Source organism: Salmo trutta, chromosome 26 (assembly GCF_901001165.1).
Source record: "Salmo trutta chromosome 26, fSalTru1.1, whole genome shotgun sequence".
NCBI classification, from domain to species: Eukaryota; Metazoa; Chordata; class Actinopteri; order Salmoniformes; family Salmonidae; genus Salmo; species Salmo trutta.
This window is the reverse complement of record NC_042982.1, coordinates 10,778,560-10,798,484: the sequence shown is the minus strand read 5'-3', so window position 1 is coordinate 10,798,484 and position 19,925 is coordinate 10,778,560. Positions and strand designations below refer to the sequence as shown.

At 44.7% G+C, this 19,925-nt stretch overlaps 2 protein-coding genes across 5 annotated transcripts; both read right to left on the bottom strand.

Annotated features, from left to right (window-relative positions):
- Nucleotides 1–3,519: 3,519 nt before the first annotated feature.
- On the bottom strand, nucleotides 3,520–9,379 carry LOC115163101 (14-3-3 protein epsilon). Of its 4 annotated transcripts, none has more exons than XM_029714716.1 (7): nucleotides 9,150–9,379; nucleotides 7,636–7,835; nucleotides 7,266–7,372; nucleotides 6,441–6,647; nucleotides 6,177–6,313; nucleotides 5,656–5,703; nucleotides 3,520–4,524 (listed from the first exon to the last, which is right to left on the bottom strand). In XM_029714716.1, exons 1-6 carry the CDS (start codon nucleotides 9,211–9,213, stop codon nucleotides 5,696–5,698), a joined length of 723 nt encoding a protein of 240 aa, XP_029570576.1. In that variant the 5' UTR covers nucleotides 9,214–9,379; the 3' UTR covers nucleotides 3,520–4,524; nucleotides 5,656–5,695. The 4 variants fall into 4 exon arrangements, with proteins under 4 accessions (XP_029570576.1, XP_029570577.1, XP_029570574.1 ...); XM_029714717.1 differs by having other exon boundaries at nucleotides 3,520–4,521; XM_029714714.1 differs by lacking the exon at nucleotides 5,656–5,703.
- Nucleotides 9,380–9,777: 398 nt separating this feature from the next.
- LOC115163100 (adapter molecule crk) lies at nucleotides 9,778–16,890 on the bottom strand. Its single transcript, XM_029714713.1, has 3 exons — nucleotides 16,372–16,890; nucleotides 15,530–16,098; nucleotides 9,778–12,883 (listed from the first exon to the last, which is right to left on the bottom strand). The coding sequence occupies exons 1-3, from the start codon at nucleotides 16,589–16,591 to the stop codon at nucleotides 12,746–12,748; spliced, it is 927 nt and encodes a 308-aa protein (XP_029570573.1). The 5' UTR covers nucleotides 16,592–16,890; the 3' UTR covers nucleotides 9,778–12,745.
- Nucleotides 16,891–19,925: the final 3,035 nt, after the last annotated feature.

Genomic DNA, 19,925 nt, shown 5'->3' with positions numbered 1-19,925 from the left:
CAGCCCAAAGAACTGTTCTCACACTACAGCGCAGACTTCACTCTTATTTCCCCAGAAATGTTCTGAATGTACTTGTCCAAAAGATGAATAAAATATGAATTTTAATTAGATTACACTGTATTTTGGTACTCTATTTTCTTCTTACATTTCCCCTACAGTAGGTTATATTTGCCATAAAAACTTTGAATGGGGCCAAACTCGTGCCGATTTGAGCTAATCTTTTTTTTTATCTAGCTCTAGCAATTGCTGCCCTCTTGTGGTTTCAGATAAAAACACAGCTTGAGTCACACGATGAGTCTCACAATGAATGTTGGAATTAATTATGGTGTCATGGTAAATCTATTGTTCACACAAATCTGAAGCCTCCACTGAAGTTAGAAGAATGAAATCACACCCCAGCAGTTGAGACCAGAACCCACCAATGTATAGTTAAAGAAGACTACAAGCAACTATAGGCCTAATCCAAACAGTTAGTAGCTAGGTGATTAGTCTCCATACTCACTAGGTAAGCAACACATTCAGAAGAAAAAACAGTGTTTATAAGTATGAATGCTGAGAAAATCAATGAAAAAAAAAGCGAAAGAAACTTTTCGAAAAGGCATGTTTTAGTTCTGCAGTATACCAGGTAATGATTCTATGAAAGAACCGCGTTTCCTTTTGGCCCAATGCATAAATGTTGCCAGCACTGAAGATCCCGGTCTTTGAGTGTTCCTCTGCATCATGAAAGGTATAATGAAGAGGGAAAAAGTGCAAAAAGGTGAGGGAAGTACCTCTTAATCACGCTCCATTCAAATGTCTTTTCTGTTTGCTCCACAGGACATTAGAGGAGTCACTCACGTATTGACCGTACACATCAGATACATAACACTGAGTTATACAAAACATTAGGAACACCTTCCTTATCTTGAGTTGCACCCCATTTTTACTCTCAGAACAGCCTCAGTTCGTCAGGCATGGACTCTACAAGGTGTCTAAAGCCCATGCTGGCCCATGTTGACTCCAATGCTTCCCACAGTTGTGTCAAGTTGGCTGGATGTCCTTTGGCTGGTGGACCATTCTTGATGCACTTAAATCTTTTGTCTTGCCCATTCACCCTCTGAACGGCACACACATAATCCATGTCTCAATTGTCTCGAGGCTTAAAAATCTTTCTTCAACCTGTCTCCTTCCCTTCCCCTCATCTACACTGATTTAAGAGGTGACGTCGTAATGTTTTGATAAACTCGGTGTACAACATGACTAATGATAAAATCCATCTCCTATTTTACATGTCAAATATCATCTACAGCCATCTTAGATCTGATGGACAGATCTCAGCTGGAAGGGGGAGTGGGAAAATGAAGAGGAAAACAGAGTGTGAGGAGAAGGAAAGGATTCTGCCTGTCAGTCCATCGATATTTGACCCCCAGGTAAGGTCAGAGCTATTCCTAGCTTGGGATCCTCATGATTACAAAATATTTCCACAAATGTCAGATTTTCACAAATGTCTTACCTGTTTTCTATTTCTGACAACGTAATATAGGTACAGTCAACAGATCAGCTTTGATCTCTTCTCTCAAATATCGAATGTAGTTTTAGCTGAGTTTCAGTGGAAGCAGCCTCTGTATGTACACGTCTTGTTCTCCTGGGGGTGCTAAAGAAGCTGCTCTTGTGTCACCCTGTAACCAGTGAGGCGGGAGAGGAGAGTCTGGACAGCATACACACACAGTTGTATGAGCTGGACAATGCTGTAAGACTGCCTTATTATACATTGAATACTCACTGAAGAGTTGGCACTGTCTTTAACACTGTCTTTAACAATACTGACAATCACATTCACCCAATAACAGAGAGGTAAACACCAACCAATGGAGGCAAGGCTGTGTCCATCCAAAACGATATGTCGATTTGACCTGCCAATGGACTTCAGACAGCTGGAGAGTGGCTTGGATGGATATGCCCCAGATCAATTCAGAATGTGAGATCTGTCATTCATTCATTTGGTGGAAGTGACACGATTTTGGAGGCCATTCTCTGTGTCCCAGCCAGGCCTCTCTCCACGGGGCTATCTCTGCAGGTTCTGTCGGAGTGTGTAAGCGAAGAAGCAACCTCTACAGGAGAGTCTTTGAGAAGTTTGATAAGGACAGAGATGGACTGCTTTCTCTCAAGGTAAATCCAAATCAAATGGCATCATGTAACGTGGCTACCCCCACCACAGCGGATGGCCTGAGAGGAACCCTCAAAAGCAGGCGCCTACCCAGCAGAAACAATAGACTGACTAGTTTATGGATGAAATGTGAGAATCTTAATCCGTTTAAAATGTATAATCCTGTTACAAAATACTATGTGCAAAACAGCAGCTGTGGACAAATCTATATCGAATCACAATTTACAGACCACGTACAATGGTCTGTATTGCAGGAAATGGAACGTGGCATATGCGACCTGTACATGGCCAATGTCACCGCAAGGCAGCTCCAGCGGCTGGTGGTATTGATTGACGCAGATGCAAAATCACACTTTGACTGTGTGTCATTCTGCGCAACATGTGCCCTGTCTGAAAAATTTTCACTCCGCGTTAATGTAAGTCAGTCTTATGATTGACACATAACCAACTGTCAAATGACAAAATAAACACACCAGGTGTACTCATATGAATGAGATGAACTCGCTCACTTTCACATAAAGAATAAACAATCAAGACCAGCAAATATAAATCCTTATATTCTTGAAAGTTATTACTATTACACTGGGTTAAATCAACACTTGAAATATCAACATCTGAAAAAAATATTTAAAAAATGGTGAAAATGACCGTTTGGAAGAGGCGGACTTCAGCTCACTGATGGGGAAGCTCTGCTACTCCTACATTTCACCAACGACTAGAATTTTGTTAATGATTTCAAGACTTAACGTGTTCAAACAAACCTAGACCAGCACCTCAAAGGGAAGTTCCAGACTTGATAGGGCTTTCTTTATAGACACTGTGGCTGTTGAGACTAAGGCCCCTGTAACCTAGTTAGGGTCTCAGTCACCTGTCACCGGAGTGTCACGGTGACAATTTATATAAGCGTTTTGTAGGATTATTTGTCCCCTTTCATTTGAATAAACTTGTCAAAGCCAACATTCTTGTAATGTAGGCCTACTTATTTCCCTGCCATACATGCTTAACTGATATACAAGTAAAGCACTTTATGTATGACAAGTGCTAGCAAATAAATGCAATCCATCATTACAACTGTTTAACTTAATCTTCAACAAAAAAACTCCCAATTAGAGATTTAGTGTAGGGGCCAACCAACCACAAGCTCTGTGGTGGTGTTTGAAACCACCTCGTCCATCTCCAACCTTCCTCCGGTGCATCTCAAACGACAGTGACTTAACATGGCCTACCGAAAGTAGGCAAGTATCCATTTCGTGAGTAATTTGTAATCCACGTTTAAAACACCCAATTCCATGGCTTTACGCCTACCGTAAACATTCAGTCAAAAATCGAGTAGCACGAATTAAATTGTTTGATGAAAACACCAGACTTTTAGGTATGTTTAATTTAGATTGTTTAATGTTAATTCCATGCTGTGTTTCAGTAAGAACAATACAGGTGCTCTATCTGTGGCTCCAGTCAGATATCCAGTAGTACAAATTAGCTTTAAGTTACACATAATGCAGCAAAAAGAAAAGAAAAACATGAACAACGTAAAGGAGGGGAAAGAGGCAGAAAAACTATTCATTAACTCATGCAGGCTTGAAATCATCTATTTAGAACCCTGTCATTTTGCAACAGAAGCCAATCGAGAGCCGTTTCTTCACTAAACGCAACAATGCTCCCTTGGAGTTTTAAAACCGCTACCAGCCACCATCTGAAATCAGCAAGTACGCACAATACAGTATTTTAGCACAAAGTACAATCCAAAACATCACAATAGAATCACTATGGTGTAAAAGTTAAGCATTTTGCTCCACGTGGATATCAAGAATTTTGCCGACTTCCTCTGAAAAACTAAGTTAAGAAGAGCACTTTGTTTAGACTTGCCCTTAGAAGGTTTAATGATTTGCATCTTTCACTAACACAGAAATATTACAGCTCCCACAACTAATAGACATATCAGTAATAAAAGTTAATTTCTGTAATTACATTAAGAAAAAAAATTCTCAAAATACATCCAGCAACTGATAAAATATTGAGGAAAGAGCAAAAACAAAAAATACAATAATGAAGATAAAAATCAGAAATGCTTGTACCAAGAAAAATAAAATTATCCAGGGACTCTGTCTTTCCAAAATTGTATGTCGTCTCAATTAAGTGGTATTTATATTTGAATTGAATTAAAGGGCAAAAAAATAAAATGTTAATGAAGAGAACTGATTATCTCTAGAGAGCCGCTGTCACTTGGGCGTGGTGGCTCCTGTTGGGACTCTGGTTTTTTTTTCATTTTGGGGGAGGGGAGAGTGTGGAGGCGGGGGGTCTCAAGTTGGCTGTGAGGTCTTACTGGGGCTCGTCCTCCACATCTTGCAGCGCCTCTTTGTTCTGTTGTTCTTCACCTGCTTGAAAACAAGAGACAATGGACGGTGAGGGCTGGGCTTTCAGGTTATTTACAAGAGAGACAACCCTCAGTCTAGGTGATCAGAATCAGTGTCCAAACAGAGACGCTGTGGAAGTATTGCATTACTCCTGTGACAGTTTTAAATTAAGTCTCCGAAGTTGCAGGTGGACAAGCTGAAGTGAGCCCAGCGGTGGTTTCATTCAGCGTGCCACATCACATCTTAGCACATGCAGTGAAACTTCAACCACTAACTACGACCTCGTAGAGCATATCAAAACGCACAAGTGTGGTGCTTCAAATAAAAAAAGGACATCTGAGTAACTAAAAAGCTATCGAACGAAAAGTCCTATTTGGGCCATACTTGACAACCTAATAGACTACTTCCGTTTATAATTGAGAAGCAAGTTTGATTCGTGAATTTCTCCTTAGCCATCTAGCTAATGCAGTAACATAGAATATTGAAATCCCTCTTGATAGATCTGCCCAAGACTCTACACCCAAGTATTATATTCCCAACATTAGCCACTATATTGTGCTGGTGTTCCGTTGCTAGTGAGACAACTGTCTATTTGTGTCATGCTACAGGACGCCAGGCAGACAGAATGACACAGCGATTACGGGACTGGATGTAGATAAATGTCACCTAGTCAAAGACAGACAGGATATCACATACAGCTTGCTCAACAACTGGTGCCATGCTGTTAGTCCTCCAGTCTCCACAATACACGGCTCTTTACAATAGCTACGGAGATCAGGCAGGCAACTACAGAGCGTCAGACTCTACACACAAACCAACGTTGGAACTTGGTGAAACACCTTGGAGCCCCACAGAGAAAGATGGTCACCGTGTACCTACAGAGCTGTCCTACAGAACCCAATGATCTGTCAGCTGTCCAAGGCACGTGGAAATCAGAACATGAAAAAGACAGTTGCTCTAACTAAATGCATTACTGATACAGCGGTGATTTAAAAACAATCACTACGTAGAAGGACGATTCATAAGACACACAGTGTGTGAACATACAACTTTCCCCATGACACAAACCGATGACGGGTGAGTGGCGTTGCAGTGACTTAGTAGTGAAGGTGGACAGAACACAAACAAGTCAAACCAAATGCAGAAAACACTTACAAAGTACAGATTATGGGAAATAAACGGCTGTTTTGTTCCTTTAGGATTCTACACAAACGGAAGGAGAGAGGAGAGATGAGTCGGACGTTACGATGAAGGTTGAAGAAGCTACAACTCTAGAGGGCAGAGAGAGGGGGGAGAGGACCACTAAGCAATGCAGAAGGAACTGCAAGGTGAAAGGCACAAGGTTGGGTTAGAGACGGATGGAGAAGGGAGACGTTAGCGTAATGATCCACGTCAGCAGCTTAGAAAAGAGCCGAATAACCAACAGCACACAACTCAACAAGATTGAGTGCTACACTCTTCTGGTAGGATAGCATCTGTTTACAAACATATTGTAATGGATTAACTGACAAAAAAATGGCAAAGGCTAACTGGTGTAATATTGCAAGCATACCTCAGACTGGAAGAAATGGCGGAATTGAGCATGCTCTCAAATCTATTTCCCCCCCTTCATAATATGACCAACTTCATCCATGCATTCTAAAAGTCCAAGTGGGGGACCTCTCACTCACGCTTACCATCTCCCTGCATGTCTGAAGTCCATAGTGTCAGGTTGTCGCGTAACAACTGCATGATTAGTGTGGAGTCCTTGTAGCTTTCTTCGCTCAGCGTGTCCAGCTCTGCGATGGCGTCATCGAACGCAGCCTTCGCCAACCTGCAGTACAAACACGGGTATTATGTCACACTTGTATCAAGAGAATAGGTCACCGTATTGAATCAACATAAAACTGAGATATTTTAAGTTAGAAGTCTATCAAGTGAGAGCTATGCGAGGTACTTGCCTGCAGGCGCGGTCGGGCGAGTTGAGGATTTCATAGTAAAATACGGAGAAGTTAAGAGCGAGGCCTAGGCGAATGGGGTGTGTAGGTGGCAGTTCGATCATGGCGATGTCGCTCGCAGCTTTGTAGGCGACCAAACTGTTCTCTGCAGCCTCCTTCCTGTCGTTCCCGGTGGCAAACTCAGCCAGATACCTGTGGTAGTCGCCTTTCCTGAGGGAAGAGCAAGACGGAGAAGCATCAGTGGGTCACCGTGGTGTAAAAGATAAAGGCTCCATGCAAACACGGGTCCATGGGAAAAACAACTACGTTCCTAACTCAGGGACGTGAACAGGACAACCTAAACAAAATCTAGGGATAGGTCCATTTCGATGAGCAACAAATGGAGGATAAATGTCAAAGCAGGAATTCCTGATTTAGCAGGAGGATCACAATCCCTGCTCTACGCTTTATTCTAGAGCCATTAAGAGTTTTTCGGATGGGGAGTTAAACGGGTGTCCTGACTCTCCGTGGTCACTAAAAAAAGCCCATGGCACTTAAGAGTAGGGGTGTTAACCCCGGTGTCCTGGCTAAATTCCCAATCTGGCCTTCATAACATCATGGCCACCTAATCATGCCCCGGTTTACAACTGGCTCATTCATCCCCCCTGTAACTATTCCCTAGGTCACTGCTGTAAATGACAATGTGTTCTGTCAACTTACTGGGTAAAATAAGGGTTAAATAAAATAAATACAAATGGTTGTGGAATACTATTCTAACAGGGTCATTAAAAAAAACACCAATAACCATCTATCAAGCATCTATTCCCAAACAAGTGAAGAGGCTCGTACATTTTGTAGTAGAAGACCTTGGACTCTCCCGTGTTGGCAGCTGGAATAAGATGCTTGTCCAGTACATCCAAAATGTCATTACAGATTGACTTCAGCTCGTTCTCAACCTGCAGGAGAAAATGACTCAATGAATGACCAGCCACTGGCACAGTGTTAGGCACAACAAGCAACACTCAACAATACACAAATGTTATCATTCAGGTGAATTAGCCGAAATGATTTTATATCGTTCACAATTGTCTCCAGTAGAAATGCGACCATATTGATTTAAGAGTGCTGCAGGTCAAATGCTTCTCCCATCATGTCAGATCTCTCTCGCACCAGTTCTACACGAATGCACTCAGTGACTCATACTTCTGGGCTTACTCACTGTTTGCCTGTATTCCCGGATCATTTTCAATTTGTCTTCTCCACCCTTGTTTTCTTCCCTTTGTTCAATACTGCTGATTATCCTCCATGATGCTCTCCTCGCCCCAATGACATTTTTGTAGGCCACTGATAGTAGGTTTCGCTCCTCGACTGTTAGTTCCACATCCAACCCGGCCACTCTTTTCATGGACTCCACCATTTCTGTGGGGAGCAGAGAGGAAGTCGTAAGTAATTGGGGCTGAAAGATTGTAAACAAAATAAAACCCCGGGACAAAGTTTGACTTCAGAGATTTTTTTCTTCCTTTTTCTTATGAAGTTACAGATTTGAATTTCTCAACCTAACAATACAATCCCAATCATTAAAGTCCTATTTACAAGGGTCTCTGTCCCTAAACCCGGGCCTGTATTCAGAGTCTCAGAGTAGATCTATGATCAATTTTGCCTAATCAACCATAATGAATATGAATAAGGACAGGTGAGACCTGATTCTAGATCAGTATGCCTACTCTGATCTGCCTAATAAATACAGGTTCTTGATCAAACGATCTTGGAAGGTAGTATCTGCTGCAACATTTAGGCTTAATTCAGTCATGCCGAGGCATTAATTCTACAAGACTACATCTATACCCAATCAACGTATACCCAGTGACAAGGTACATAACCATACCTCTCAGAAACAGATAGTTACATCAGTGTCAAGGATGAGAGCAGCATGTCTGTGAATAATCGCATTTGATTTGAGGGTGAAATGAAGCAGCTCAACTGGTTTTATTTCGGGGCAAATCAAAGCTGCGTGTGGCCAGCCAGACAGGCGTGACCATGCCCTGTAATAACACATCTAAAAACAGCTTCTGCTTCATGCCAATTGACAGGCACGTTAGCTAGCTTGCTAACTTAGCTACCTACGTCAAAATTGCTTATCATTGGGGTAGGTTTTGTTTCAGGTCAGTCTTCGATACGTCACACCCAGATAGCAGGCTATGGCTAACGTTGGACCACGAGAAGTTTAGTAAACTAGGGTAGGGTATTTGGCAGGCCAACATATTTACATATTTCGATTGCTATCTAGTACTGTAGTATATATTCACATTGGCTGACATCATTGTTTGGGAAAAGTAACCCCCACGTAGCTAGCACATATAACGTTAGTTGGCTATCGCGTTAACTAACTCCCACCCCACTTGCTTGCTAACGTTAGCCACCTAGCTCTCGCACCATCAATAATCCGCCATTTTGTATTCTCTTTAAATTATCCATATATTTAAACAAATCTGGTTAAGTGGCTATCGTATTGGCTAATTAATGTTAGCTACACAGCTAGCTAGTTAAGCTAATGCGTTAGTGCACTGACTTCACCGTCCTCGCTAGAGGCCCCCTGCAAGAGGGAGGGAGGATGAGTGAGTGCAAGTGTTAGCTATGTTGGTAGCTACTAGCTAGCTAACGTTAGCTAACTGGTGAAGAAAAAAACCCAGCAACGAACATGTCCCTCCATCGAATAATACAATTGTCTCTTACCGTCATATCTCTCAGCCTGTTCGGCGAGTTTTGCCTGATATACTAAATCATCCCGATCGCCCATTTTGTTCCGAGTGTCGAATAGTCTAGTTTAACTGACAAATTGCTAAAAAAAGGCTCGACAATAGCTGCTACTAGGTCAATCTGTCGGTGGTTCCTGGAAAATCAACGGATAGATCAGTGGCGTTTCCACCCCACCGGTTGTACTGGAGTAAAAAAAAATATGGCGAAAATCTACATCCGGGAACCTTTCACACCACACACGCATCACCTCCATTGAGGATCCCCCTGGCTCAGAAAACCCCCCTCCCATTTTAGCACGGCTTGGCAACCACTGACTCGGGATTCCAGACATTTCCATTTCCACCCACAGTAACCATGATCATGATGAGCATGATCACATTCATTTTTTTTTTAAAAGCCTGATAAGGCTTTCTCAATCTTTCTTCTTAACCAGAACACGTGAAACTGGCTGGCTGTGACATCTTTAACAAATCTGGGACCAAGTTTTGGTGGACAGGCCTGCAATAATAATCAGCTGTCTGGATATTTAAATAGAAATAAACACCCAAGTAGGCCAACTGGCGTATGTATGACAAGTGAGAGAAATTATGAATGAAAAAAGGCGTTGCTGTTTGATCTCACATTTATGACAATCCACAAGATCGATAGGGTACAGTATTTTCATTTGCCAATCCTTTGACTTTATTTACTATGTATATCTTAACACATTACATGCTACAGAAAATAAATGGGCACTTCAATCGTCTTGAAAGAATATAGTGTTATAATACAATGGCACATTTTGATATCATCACAATTTCCATTTGCGGTTGCCAACCAAGCCCCCTTATGAAAGGTAATGACTTCCACAGGGTTACAAAAATACAATACTTTAAAATATTTATAGGCCTGATTGACAAAACAAAATCATAAAAATAAGGGCAGATTACATAAACAGGCATGCATTGAGAGAATGAATGAAAAAGCAGACATGATTTAACAGATGTTAATACCGGAGTAACTGATTACAAAAACTAACTGTAATCAGTTACATTACCAGCTAAAATATTTGAACCAGATTAGTTACTTTTGAAAAACTAGATTACTTCTAAATTCAGAAAGGATGTGTGCGAAAAAAAAATACATTGACAGCTTTGTTTTCTCAATGACATTCATTTTCGCATTGAAAAAAAGGTGCAAGTTTAGATTTGTTATACCTGACCGGGTCTGACCACAAGTCAGAGACCACTATGACACCCCAAATGTGTTTGATGGTTCCTTTTCATCTTCTTTTAATGCTTATGAAGGGGAAAGTAATCAGATTATGTTACTGAGTTTGGGTAATCCAAAAGTTATTACTGATTACAATTTTGGACAGGTAACTAGTAACTGATTACATTTAGAAAGTAACCTACCCAACCGTGCCCTTAAACATAGATTGTGGCATAAATTGGCTATAAAACAGTTTGTCAGTTGGTCCGAAAGCTACAATTATACAGAGAAATGGTACAAGTTTGAGGACAATGGAAAACCCCTGTGGTTTGAGGACAATCCAATTGTCGAAAGGTTATATATTCTATTCCTCTGGACTCTGCAGCATCTACTACCCAGAACCTACATCTATGGACAGCAGACGGTGTATTTTGGATGAGGTACTACATAATTGGAGTTTAACTCGTATAACCATACTCAAGTCTTCACACCCTGACAATGCATGCATTTGGATCTTCCACAGCTGCGCCATAAATTTGGGGCTAAATTACCTTCGATTATATATACAAATTAAAAAAAGCCAGCACAAGGTCTGCCACAGACAATGAACACAGCAGAAAAGGCAAGAAACGCAATTGAAAGGGAGGGGCCTGAACTGGCAAGTAATTGTAAAAAATGATTGATTAAAGTGCATTCTGAAAATAAAACATTTCACCTCCAGCATCCTCAACACAGACAACTGTATTGATCAACATGGGCTAAAGCTAGGAGGCAGACGAGCACGCCGGTTCACCCAGCACCTCTCTGCCTAATGCTGTTGCAGTGCACCCTAGTGGCCAGTTCCACTGAAGACGAGGAAACCCATTCCTCAAGTCACCTCTGCCTTAATCTATGGGAAACCACTCTAGGAGGTGATGTTATCCCAGTGAATTTCATGGGCGCATTCAGTGGGGTGGAAGCGTAAGAATGGTCAGATACAGGTTTCATTTATAGTGGAACAGAGATACGAATCTGCAGTGTACACAGTGTACAGTATAGGACATATCTGTAACATGTATGATGCTGTGCCCGGGAGAAAACGTAGCCAGTATCCTACATGATAGGAATGGAAAGATTATTGTTGTGTGTCAACAGCTGGACTTAACTGTGATCTCTTATCAACAGAGGACACCGATTCAAAGTTGACAGTCTAAGTAATAGTGTGGTGGTTTGTGGATTTAGTTTGGTGATGTGTGGATGCATGCAAATTAAAGGGTGTTTTGCTCGCTCTATTACACTAATGAATACGGACAGACATCAATTCTCAAAATATAGTGGATGACAGGAATCTAGAACGGAAAAGTGAGAACTCGGTATTAATGCAGTGCCTTGACCTTGTAACCAACGTGTACAGGAGAACAAGTACTACAGTAACCAGTTTAGAATCTAACAGCTTCCAAGAAGAAAGCAAATTCATGTTACCATTGAGCTTAAGTCATACAAAAAAAAAGTCATTTTAACAGTCTATCCTTGGCTATGGTATTACATGATATGGCAGAATGTTTCCACGACCCTGGCAAATCATACACAAAAGGCATCTCCAATGTTTAGAACAAGTTAACAGTGGGGGGAAAAAATGAAGTCTCAGTGATTCGGAGTAGGAGTGGAGCAGACAAAGGCTTGTCAAAGAGCACAGACAAGCAAGGCAAGACAGACACAAACAAGTAAGAGAGAGGGTTAGCGCCTGACAATACCGCAAGATCACAACATAGCCGACACATTTGATGAGATCTCCGCAATAGTGGTGGACTGGCAATCTCACTTCTCAGAAAAACGAGGCAAAAAAAAGAGAAAAAAAAGACATGATTTTAGCCTGTAATGGTTCTCAACAATTTCATAACGATATGTTATTTTTCTTCCCTTACAAAAAGACTACTAGTTACTTGGTGGTGGATTTGTAGTAAGGATGATAGTTTTGTGTACAGTGTAGTGTCATTCTGACGGCTCTCTTCGACAGCCAGAGGAAAGGCGTTTCGGCCGCACACTCCCCCTCTTCCTGTTGGTATTACACACCCGCTGTCCTCATCCCATCAGACAAGGCCTGAGTCTTTCTTCTTTAGAAGGGGAACGTGTGTGTTTTGATAGAGCTGGCCATGGTGCTGAAGTGGTATAAATAATGGTGGTGTGTGTGAGACGAAGACACAGCGTAATGTTTATCTAACAGGGCCAACTGAGGAAGAGGAAGTGGTGTGTGTCTGAGTGTGGCCATGCGGAGGCTGCTGATTGACACAGGGGCGATGGTGGCATGTGAGGGAGTGAGTGTCTGTGTGTGTGTGTGTGTGTGTGTGTGTGTAAGGGCAGGGTGAGGGATGGGAGGAGCCCAAGGAGCCCAGTGTCCACTCTCAGCTCACGTCTTCCTCAGGGCTGTTATGGTCCAGCAGCTTAACATGGGTGAAGGGGAAGTGGCCTCGTTTGCCCTTGCACTCGCCCTCCCACTGGCCGTTCACGTTGATCTTTGTCACCTTCACCATGTCGCCCACCTGCAGGAGGAGAAGGACTCGTCAGACAGACAGGCCTGGCTCATGTTCATTAGGGCACGCGACGGAAAACATTTCAAAACACTTTAACGGAACAGAAAAATTCGCGTTTCTTACTGGACAAGTCCAGGGAGACGCTCCCCGTTTCAGTCCGTTGGCTGCCCAATGAACACGGTGTTCACCCTGCGATGACCTTGTTGCAGTAGTTGCAGCTTGATAGCCACGTGTGAAACTTTGTCTATGTATAGCAGCGGTTCATTTGGCCTCGCAAACACACAAATCGCAGCGCAACTAAACACAAACCAGTACTCCTGAGGTTCATTCGTTGGTTCACCCTGTAGGCCCTCTTCATTACAGTTGGACCATTCTTCTACAGAGAGTGAAGTTCTCTCATCGACTAAGATGTGACCAGGAAGTATGTGCAGGGGCTAATCATTAAACCTATATACCTCCTGAGTCATATCACTGGCAAACACCTTTATAGAGGGTAAATATCCTGTTTGTTATCATTGGAGCGCTGTGCTGACTGATTCTTGGGTGGCTAGAAAATATAACCTGTCTGGGACCCAAAAGTATATCAAATTTAGGCAACATTTTAACACAAGTCTTTGACATTAATTTTTGTCCTTGTAAGCACGAAGCCTAACACTTTGGTATTCCAAAAGACAGAGGACAAACAGACTACTTCCACCCTGTAGCTGATTCCATCAAGACAGAAAGTCCAGAAAGTGAACATCGTGTATCTGTTTCAGTGTTACTGTTCCTTCTCTCCCTTCTTCCCTCTCTCCAAGCAGGTTAGAAAGAGAGGGGGGGGGCTGAGACTAAGACCGCTGGCTTGTTGCCCAGAGGCCGCTGTGGCTCAAAGTAATGTCCTCATAGAACTGAAAGGAAATGTTCCTCTACACAAAGTATTTCCTTCCCACAACGACCTCCGCTTTGGAAGCCCTCTTTCCCCTTCCGGACAGTTAGTTAAGACAGTCAGGGAGGGAGCCTCTGGCAGCATTCTCTAATGAGCTTTAGAGCAGTTAGCCACTGAGTTCAGACTGACTGACCACCACCCTGTATGCACTGGGTCATATTCATCAGGGCAAAACGTTTTGCTTATAGGACAAGATCAGGAAAATCCCTCCCCGTTTCAGTCAATTTTCTGTTTGGTGACTAATGGACACGACCCGGACTACCTTGTTTAACAAACCTAGCGGCTGGGACACTGAGGGGCATGCAACTGGTTAAGAAGCTCAGGAGGAAGTCACAGACAACGAGTCACAGAGGCCACATACCAACTCCTTCATTCCTTCCAGCAGTGAGTGGAAAGTAAGACATAACTTGGAATGACCCACTGGGAAGGAACCTAGGGGTAACTTGGAATGACCCACTGGAAAGGAACCTAGGGGTAACTTGGAATGACCCACTGGAAAGGAACCTAGGGGTAACTTGGAATGACCCACTGGAAAGGAACCTAGGGGTAACTTGGAATGACCCACTGGAAAGGAACCTAGGGGTAACTTGGAATGACCCACTGGAAAGGAACCTAGGGGTAACTTGGAATGACCCACTGGAAAGGAACCTAGGGGTAACTTGGAATGACCCACTGGAAAGGAACCTAGGGGTAACTTGGAATGACCCACTGGAAAGGAACCTAGGGGTAACTTGGAATGACCCACTGGAAAGGAACCTAGGGGTAACTTGGAATGACCCACTGGGAAGGAACCTAGGGGTAACTTGGAATGACCCACTGGGAAGGAACCTAGGGGTAACTTGGAATGACCCACTGGGAAGGAACCTAGGGGTAACTTGGAATGACCCACTGGGAAGGAACCTAGGGGTAACTTGGAATGACCCACTGGAAAGGAACCTAGGGGTAACTTGGAATGACCCCCTGGAAAGGAACCTAGGGGTAACTTGGAATGACCCACTGGAATGGAACCTAGGGGTAACTTGGAATGACCCACTGGAAAGGAACCTAGGGGTAACTTGGAATGACCCACTGGAAAGGAACCTAGGGGTAACTTGGAATGACCCACTGGGAAGGAACCTAGGGGTAACTTGGAATGACCCACTGGGAAGGAACCTAGGGGTAACTTGGAATGACCCACTGGGAAGGAACCTAGGGGTAACTTGGAATGACCCACTGGGAAGGAACCTAGGGGTAACTTGGAATGACCCACTGGAAAGGAACCTAGGGGTAACTTGGAATGACCCACTGGGAAGGAACCTAGGGGTAACTTGGAATGACCCACTGGGAAGGAACCTAAGGTCTTCTTCACATTATGACTTTCCAACAGATTAAACCAGTCCCAGTAGCGAGGATTACCAATTAGACACTGATATTGGCATTACAAATATAACAGTACAGACAACCATTCAAAAATGTTATTAATTCAATATCATTCTAAAATCATAGTTTTTTTTTTAAAGGCATACATTTTTTTTTTTTAAGATGTTTTGATTCTCTGGCCTCAATCTTAACATAAAGCCAAAGAAAATATATGTTGAACAAGACCAGTCATTATTAGCTTCATTGCACTGAAGGCTGAGGACAAAGGAAAATCCATGACAAAATGAGGAGGATCAAAGAATCTGAGAGAGGGATGATGAATAAAGGGAAAGAGGAGATGAGAGAACGAGAGAGCACAGCTAGGTAGGTACCTCTAAGGCAAGGGCGGTCTTGTCGTAGGCATTGGGCACCCTCTTCTGGATGGCCCTGGCAAAGACGGGTCCGTTCTGCAGGTTGGGCAGAGGTGTGGGCTGGGCGTACTGGCTCGGGTCTAGCAGAGGTGGTCCCTGAGCACTTGCGCCGTCTACCGAGCCCACCCCACCTGGACCCCCTGTTCCAGGGCCCCCCGAGGTGGGAGAGGCCGGTCGGTACTTCTCCACGTAGGGCACAGGGATCATCCCGGCACGCCCCTCTAAATTCTGGGCATTCCACCACTGCTCCTCAGGCTTCTCCAGGACCCGCAGGATGTCGCCCTTTCTGAAAGGCAGATCCTCATCGTCGTTGCCCGGGAAGTCGAAGAGGGCCCGGACCATCTCGTCTTCCTGCCGCTGCGACGGGCCTCCAGCGCCTGCGTTGACACTGACCAAGGGAGAGTGTTTGGCCTTGTTGATGGGCTCTATCAGAGTGGTGGTGTCCAGGTAGTGGATCTTGTAGAACTCCAGCAGGGAATGGAGGGCGTCAAACTCCTGGTCTCCTATGCGGAACCGTGGAGGCGCCTGGCCTGGGAAAGGAGGGTGGGGAAAGAGGGATGAGTAAAAAAGAAGGAAAGAACAGCCGAAACCATTTCACTGGCAAAGGTATTAGGCCTTATTAACTGGCATGTTAATTACCACATTTCTGGCCCATTAAAGGGCAGCGGACTACATATTTGACGTCTGGTTGAACCAAATGTCACTGTTTGGTTGATTCACTCGTAGGAAGTTCATCTTAAATTATTTTACAAATAAAGCCAAATGAACGTGGAGTGGCTTGCACCAAACCATGTCTCTCTTACCTGAGCCAGACTGCCGGTTGTTGCTGATGCTGTTGATTATGTAATGCGAGACTTTAGAATTCTCTGAAACGGACAGGACGTAGTCGCCAGGGCTTGTAATAGAGTCTCTCACCAAAAACACTCCGTGTCTCTGTCCTTGTAAAAGTGAAACTGCCTCCTGTCTACTTAATCTTCCCCAGTACCAACTTGCACGATCCTCTGCGTCAAAATTTCCGGCCATGACTCCCACTCCAAAGCCGAGGCTTCACGGGCCTTCCCTTTGAATCCCCTTATCCACAACCAGCATTCAACTCATACAAAAACTTTAGCGCGTAGAACACATTTGGAAAATAGGCGACATCCGCAACTTGCCTATGCCCATCAATTTAAAAAGCAAAAGTCGGTCCTCGTACAAAACGTGTCTGATCGCCCGATTAAAATATGTCGATTAGAACTTACCCAACCCAGTTGTAAAACAATACAATTTTGAATCAAATCTTGTAACTTGTCACAAGTAACTTCAAAAAATGAAATGGCGGATCCGGGGAAACAAAACGGACCCCATTAGCCGGATATGACGTTTATATGAATTACGTAGAAACGTGTCAGATGAGGGTGTCCATGTTGATAAGGTCAAACATGATTTATGATAGGATATCAACAGTACACATTGTATACATTAATCCAACCCATGGATTATCTAAATGGTGATCTATTTGGGGGTAGCACATATAACACACAAATAGTAAAACAATATAATACAAACAACAGTCAAAATACACATAATGCACAATCAGTAAAACAGTCAGTAAAACATTCAGCAATAGGCAGCATTTAAGAGGAAAGGGGGAAACACATGCAGTTATCAGTTAAAGCTGCAATGTGTAACTTTTTGGGCAACCCGACCTAATTCAAATAGAAATGTGAGTTATAGATCTGTCATTCAAATTGAAAACAAGTCTAACAATCCGTATATATGTTCTATGTGGCTATTTCTATGCTTGATGTTCTTAAGTTTAATTTTTGCGTCTTTTACTTTTGGTTTTGTACACCCGTTTCAAATGGCTGAAAATACAATATTTTGGGCTATGGAAAATATATTTCACAGCGGTTTAGATGGTACAATGATTCTCTACAGTATACTTGGTTGTTTTGTCACATTAACTGAAATAGGCGATCTATTAGAATTTGTTTTACCAATGGACACAAAACAGCTTAGTTTCAGTTTTTTTAAGGATGGTCCAGTCTCTAGCAGCGGGAGAATTGAAAATCAGTTGTACCAAAGATACTGAGTGACTTGAGGATTGCCAGGTTTATGTAATTGCTGGATCTGAGGTTGCTGTTGGTGGTGGGGAGTCTTAGTAGTGAGCTGAGATAAAGGGGGGTCTTGCTGAGAAGGTATTTGTATATGAATATGAGCCTGTGGGTTTGACGTCATACGTGTAGGGATGGCCAGTCAATGGATTAATATGTCACAGTGATGGGTTTTGTTAAAATGGCCATCTTCAGTTAGCTGTTCTAGCACATTCTACCTGTGTTTTTTTTGTCAGGCAGCTCAGTCCCCATTCAGAAGGTCCTACACTTATTTGAGTTCTTATTGGTCAAGGTCACGCCAATTATTATTACATTTACGTCATTTAGCAGACACTCTTATCCAGAGCAACTTACAGTAGTGAATGCATACATTTCATACATTTCTTCTCGGTACTGGTCCCCCGTGGGAATTGAACCCACAACCCTGGCGTTGCAAACACCATGCTCTACCAACTGAGCTACACGGGACTTATTATTATGTTAGCCTATCAGCAGCCTAGATTGCCGTGACATTCAGGCAAGACCCCAGCACAGACAGGGCAGAAACTTGCTTTTCCTATCCAGACGAGCACTACGTATCCCCTCCTGCTACTCGTCCTCCTGCATGAGGTCACATGCCTTTTGCTGTTCTGATGATTTATTGTTCGTGCAGCTAAACAACCATAATCTGTCAGTTTCAAGTGTGGTCAGACCTGTGTGTGTGTGGATACTTTCTGTCCATTAAAACCCCTTAAACTGGAATACCTCGTTGTTCTAACCTGACAGTTTGTAGTGGTTACTACGTGACAGTTTGTAGTGGTTACCAGGTGGAGTCCCTCACAGCAGGGCTACAGCTTTCTCCAGAGCCAGAGGAGCTATCAGAGCTCACTCTGGGAGAGAACCGCACCACTGTGCTCCAACCGTTCAGCTCCAGCCTGCTCCGTCCATGGAACTCAAGTTAGTATTGGGGTCTACTACACCAGCTCCTGCCACAGAGCCTCAGCTCGCCACTCCCACCGCTGTGCTTCAACCAGCTCCTGCCACGGAGCCTTAGCTCGCCACTTCCACCGCTGTGCTTCAACCAGCTCCTGCCACGGAGCCTCAGCTCGCCACTCCCACCGCTGTGCTTCAACCAGCTCCTGCCACGGAGCCTCAGCTCGCCACTCCCACCGCTGTGCTTCAACCAGCTCCTGCCACGGAGCCTCAGCTCGCCACTCCCACCGCTGTGCTTCAACCAGCTCCTGCAACGGAGCCTCAGCTCGCCACTCCCACCGCTGTGCTTCAACCAGCTCCTGCCACGGAGCCTCAGCTCGCCACTCCCACCGCTGTGCTTCAACCAGCTCCTGCCACGGAGCCTCAGCTCGCCACTCCCACCGCTGTGCTTTAACCAGCTCCTGTCACGGAGCCTCAGCTCGCCACTCCCACCGCTGTGCTTTAACCAGCTCCTGCCACGGAGCCTCAGCTCGCCACTCCCACCGCTGTGCTTCAACCAGCTCCTGCCACGGAGCCTCAGCTCGCCACTCCCACCGCTGTGCTTCAACCAGCTCCTGCCACGGAGCCTCAGCTCGCCACTCCCACCGCTGTGCTTCAACCAGCTCCTGCCACGGAGCCTCAGCTCGCCACTCCCACCGCTGTGCTTCAACCAGCTCCTGCCACGGAGCCTCAGCTCGCCACTCCCACCGCTGTGCTTCAACCAGCTCCTGCCACGGAGCCTCAGCTCGCCACTCCCACCGCTGTGCTTCAACCAGCTCCTGCCACGGAGCCTCAGCTCGCCACTCCCACCGCTGTGCTTCAACCAGCTCCTGCCACGGAGCCTCAGCTCGCCACTCCCACCGCTGTGCTTCAACCAGCTCCTGCCACGGAGCCTCAGCTCGCCACTCCCACCGCTGTGCTTCAACCAGCTCCTGCCACGGAGCCTCAGCTCGCCACTCCCACCGCTGTGCTTCAACCAGCTCCTGCCACGGAGCCTCAGCTCGCCACTCCCACCCCAGTGCTTCAACCAGCTCCTGCCACGGAGCCTCAGCTCGCCACTCCCACCGCTGTGCTTCAACCAGCTCCTGCCACGGAGCCTCAGCTCGCCACTCCCACCGCTGTGCTTCAACCAGCTCCTGCCACGGAGCCTCAGCTCGCCACTCCCACCGCTGTGCTTCAACCAGCTCCTGCCACGGAGCCTCAGCTCGCCACTCCCACCGCTGTGCTTCAACCAGCTCCTGCCACGGAGCCTCAGCTCGCCACTCCCACCGCTGTGCTTCAACCAGCTCCTGCCACGGAGCCTCAGCTCG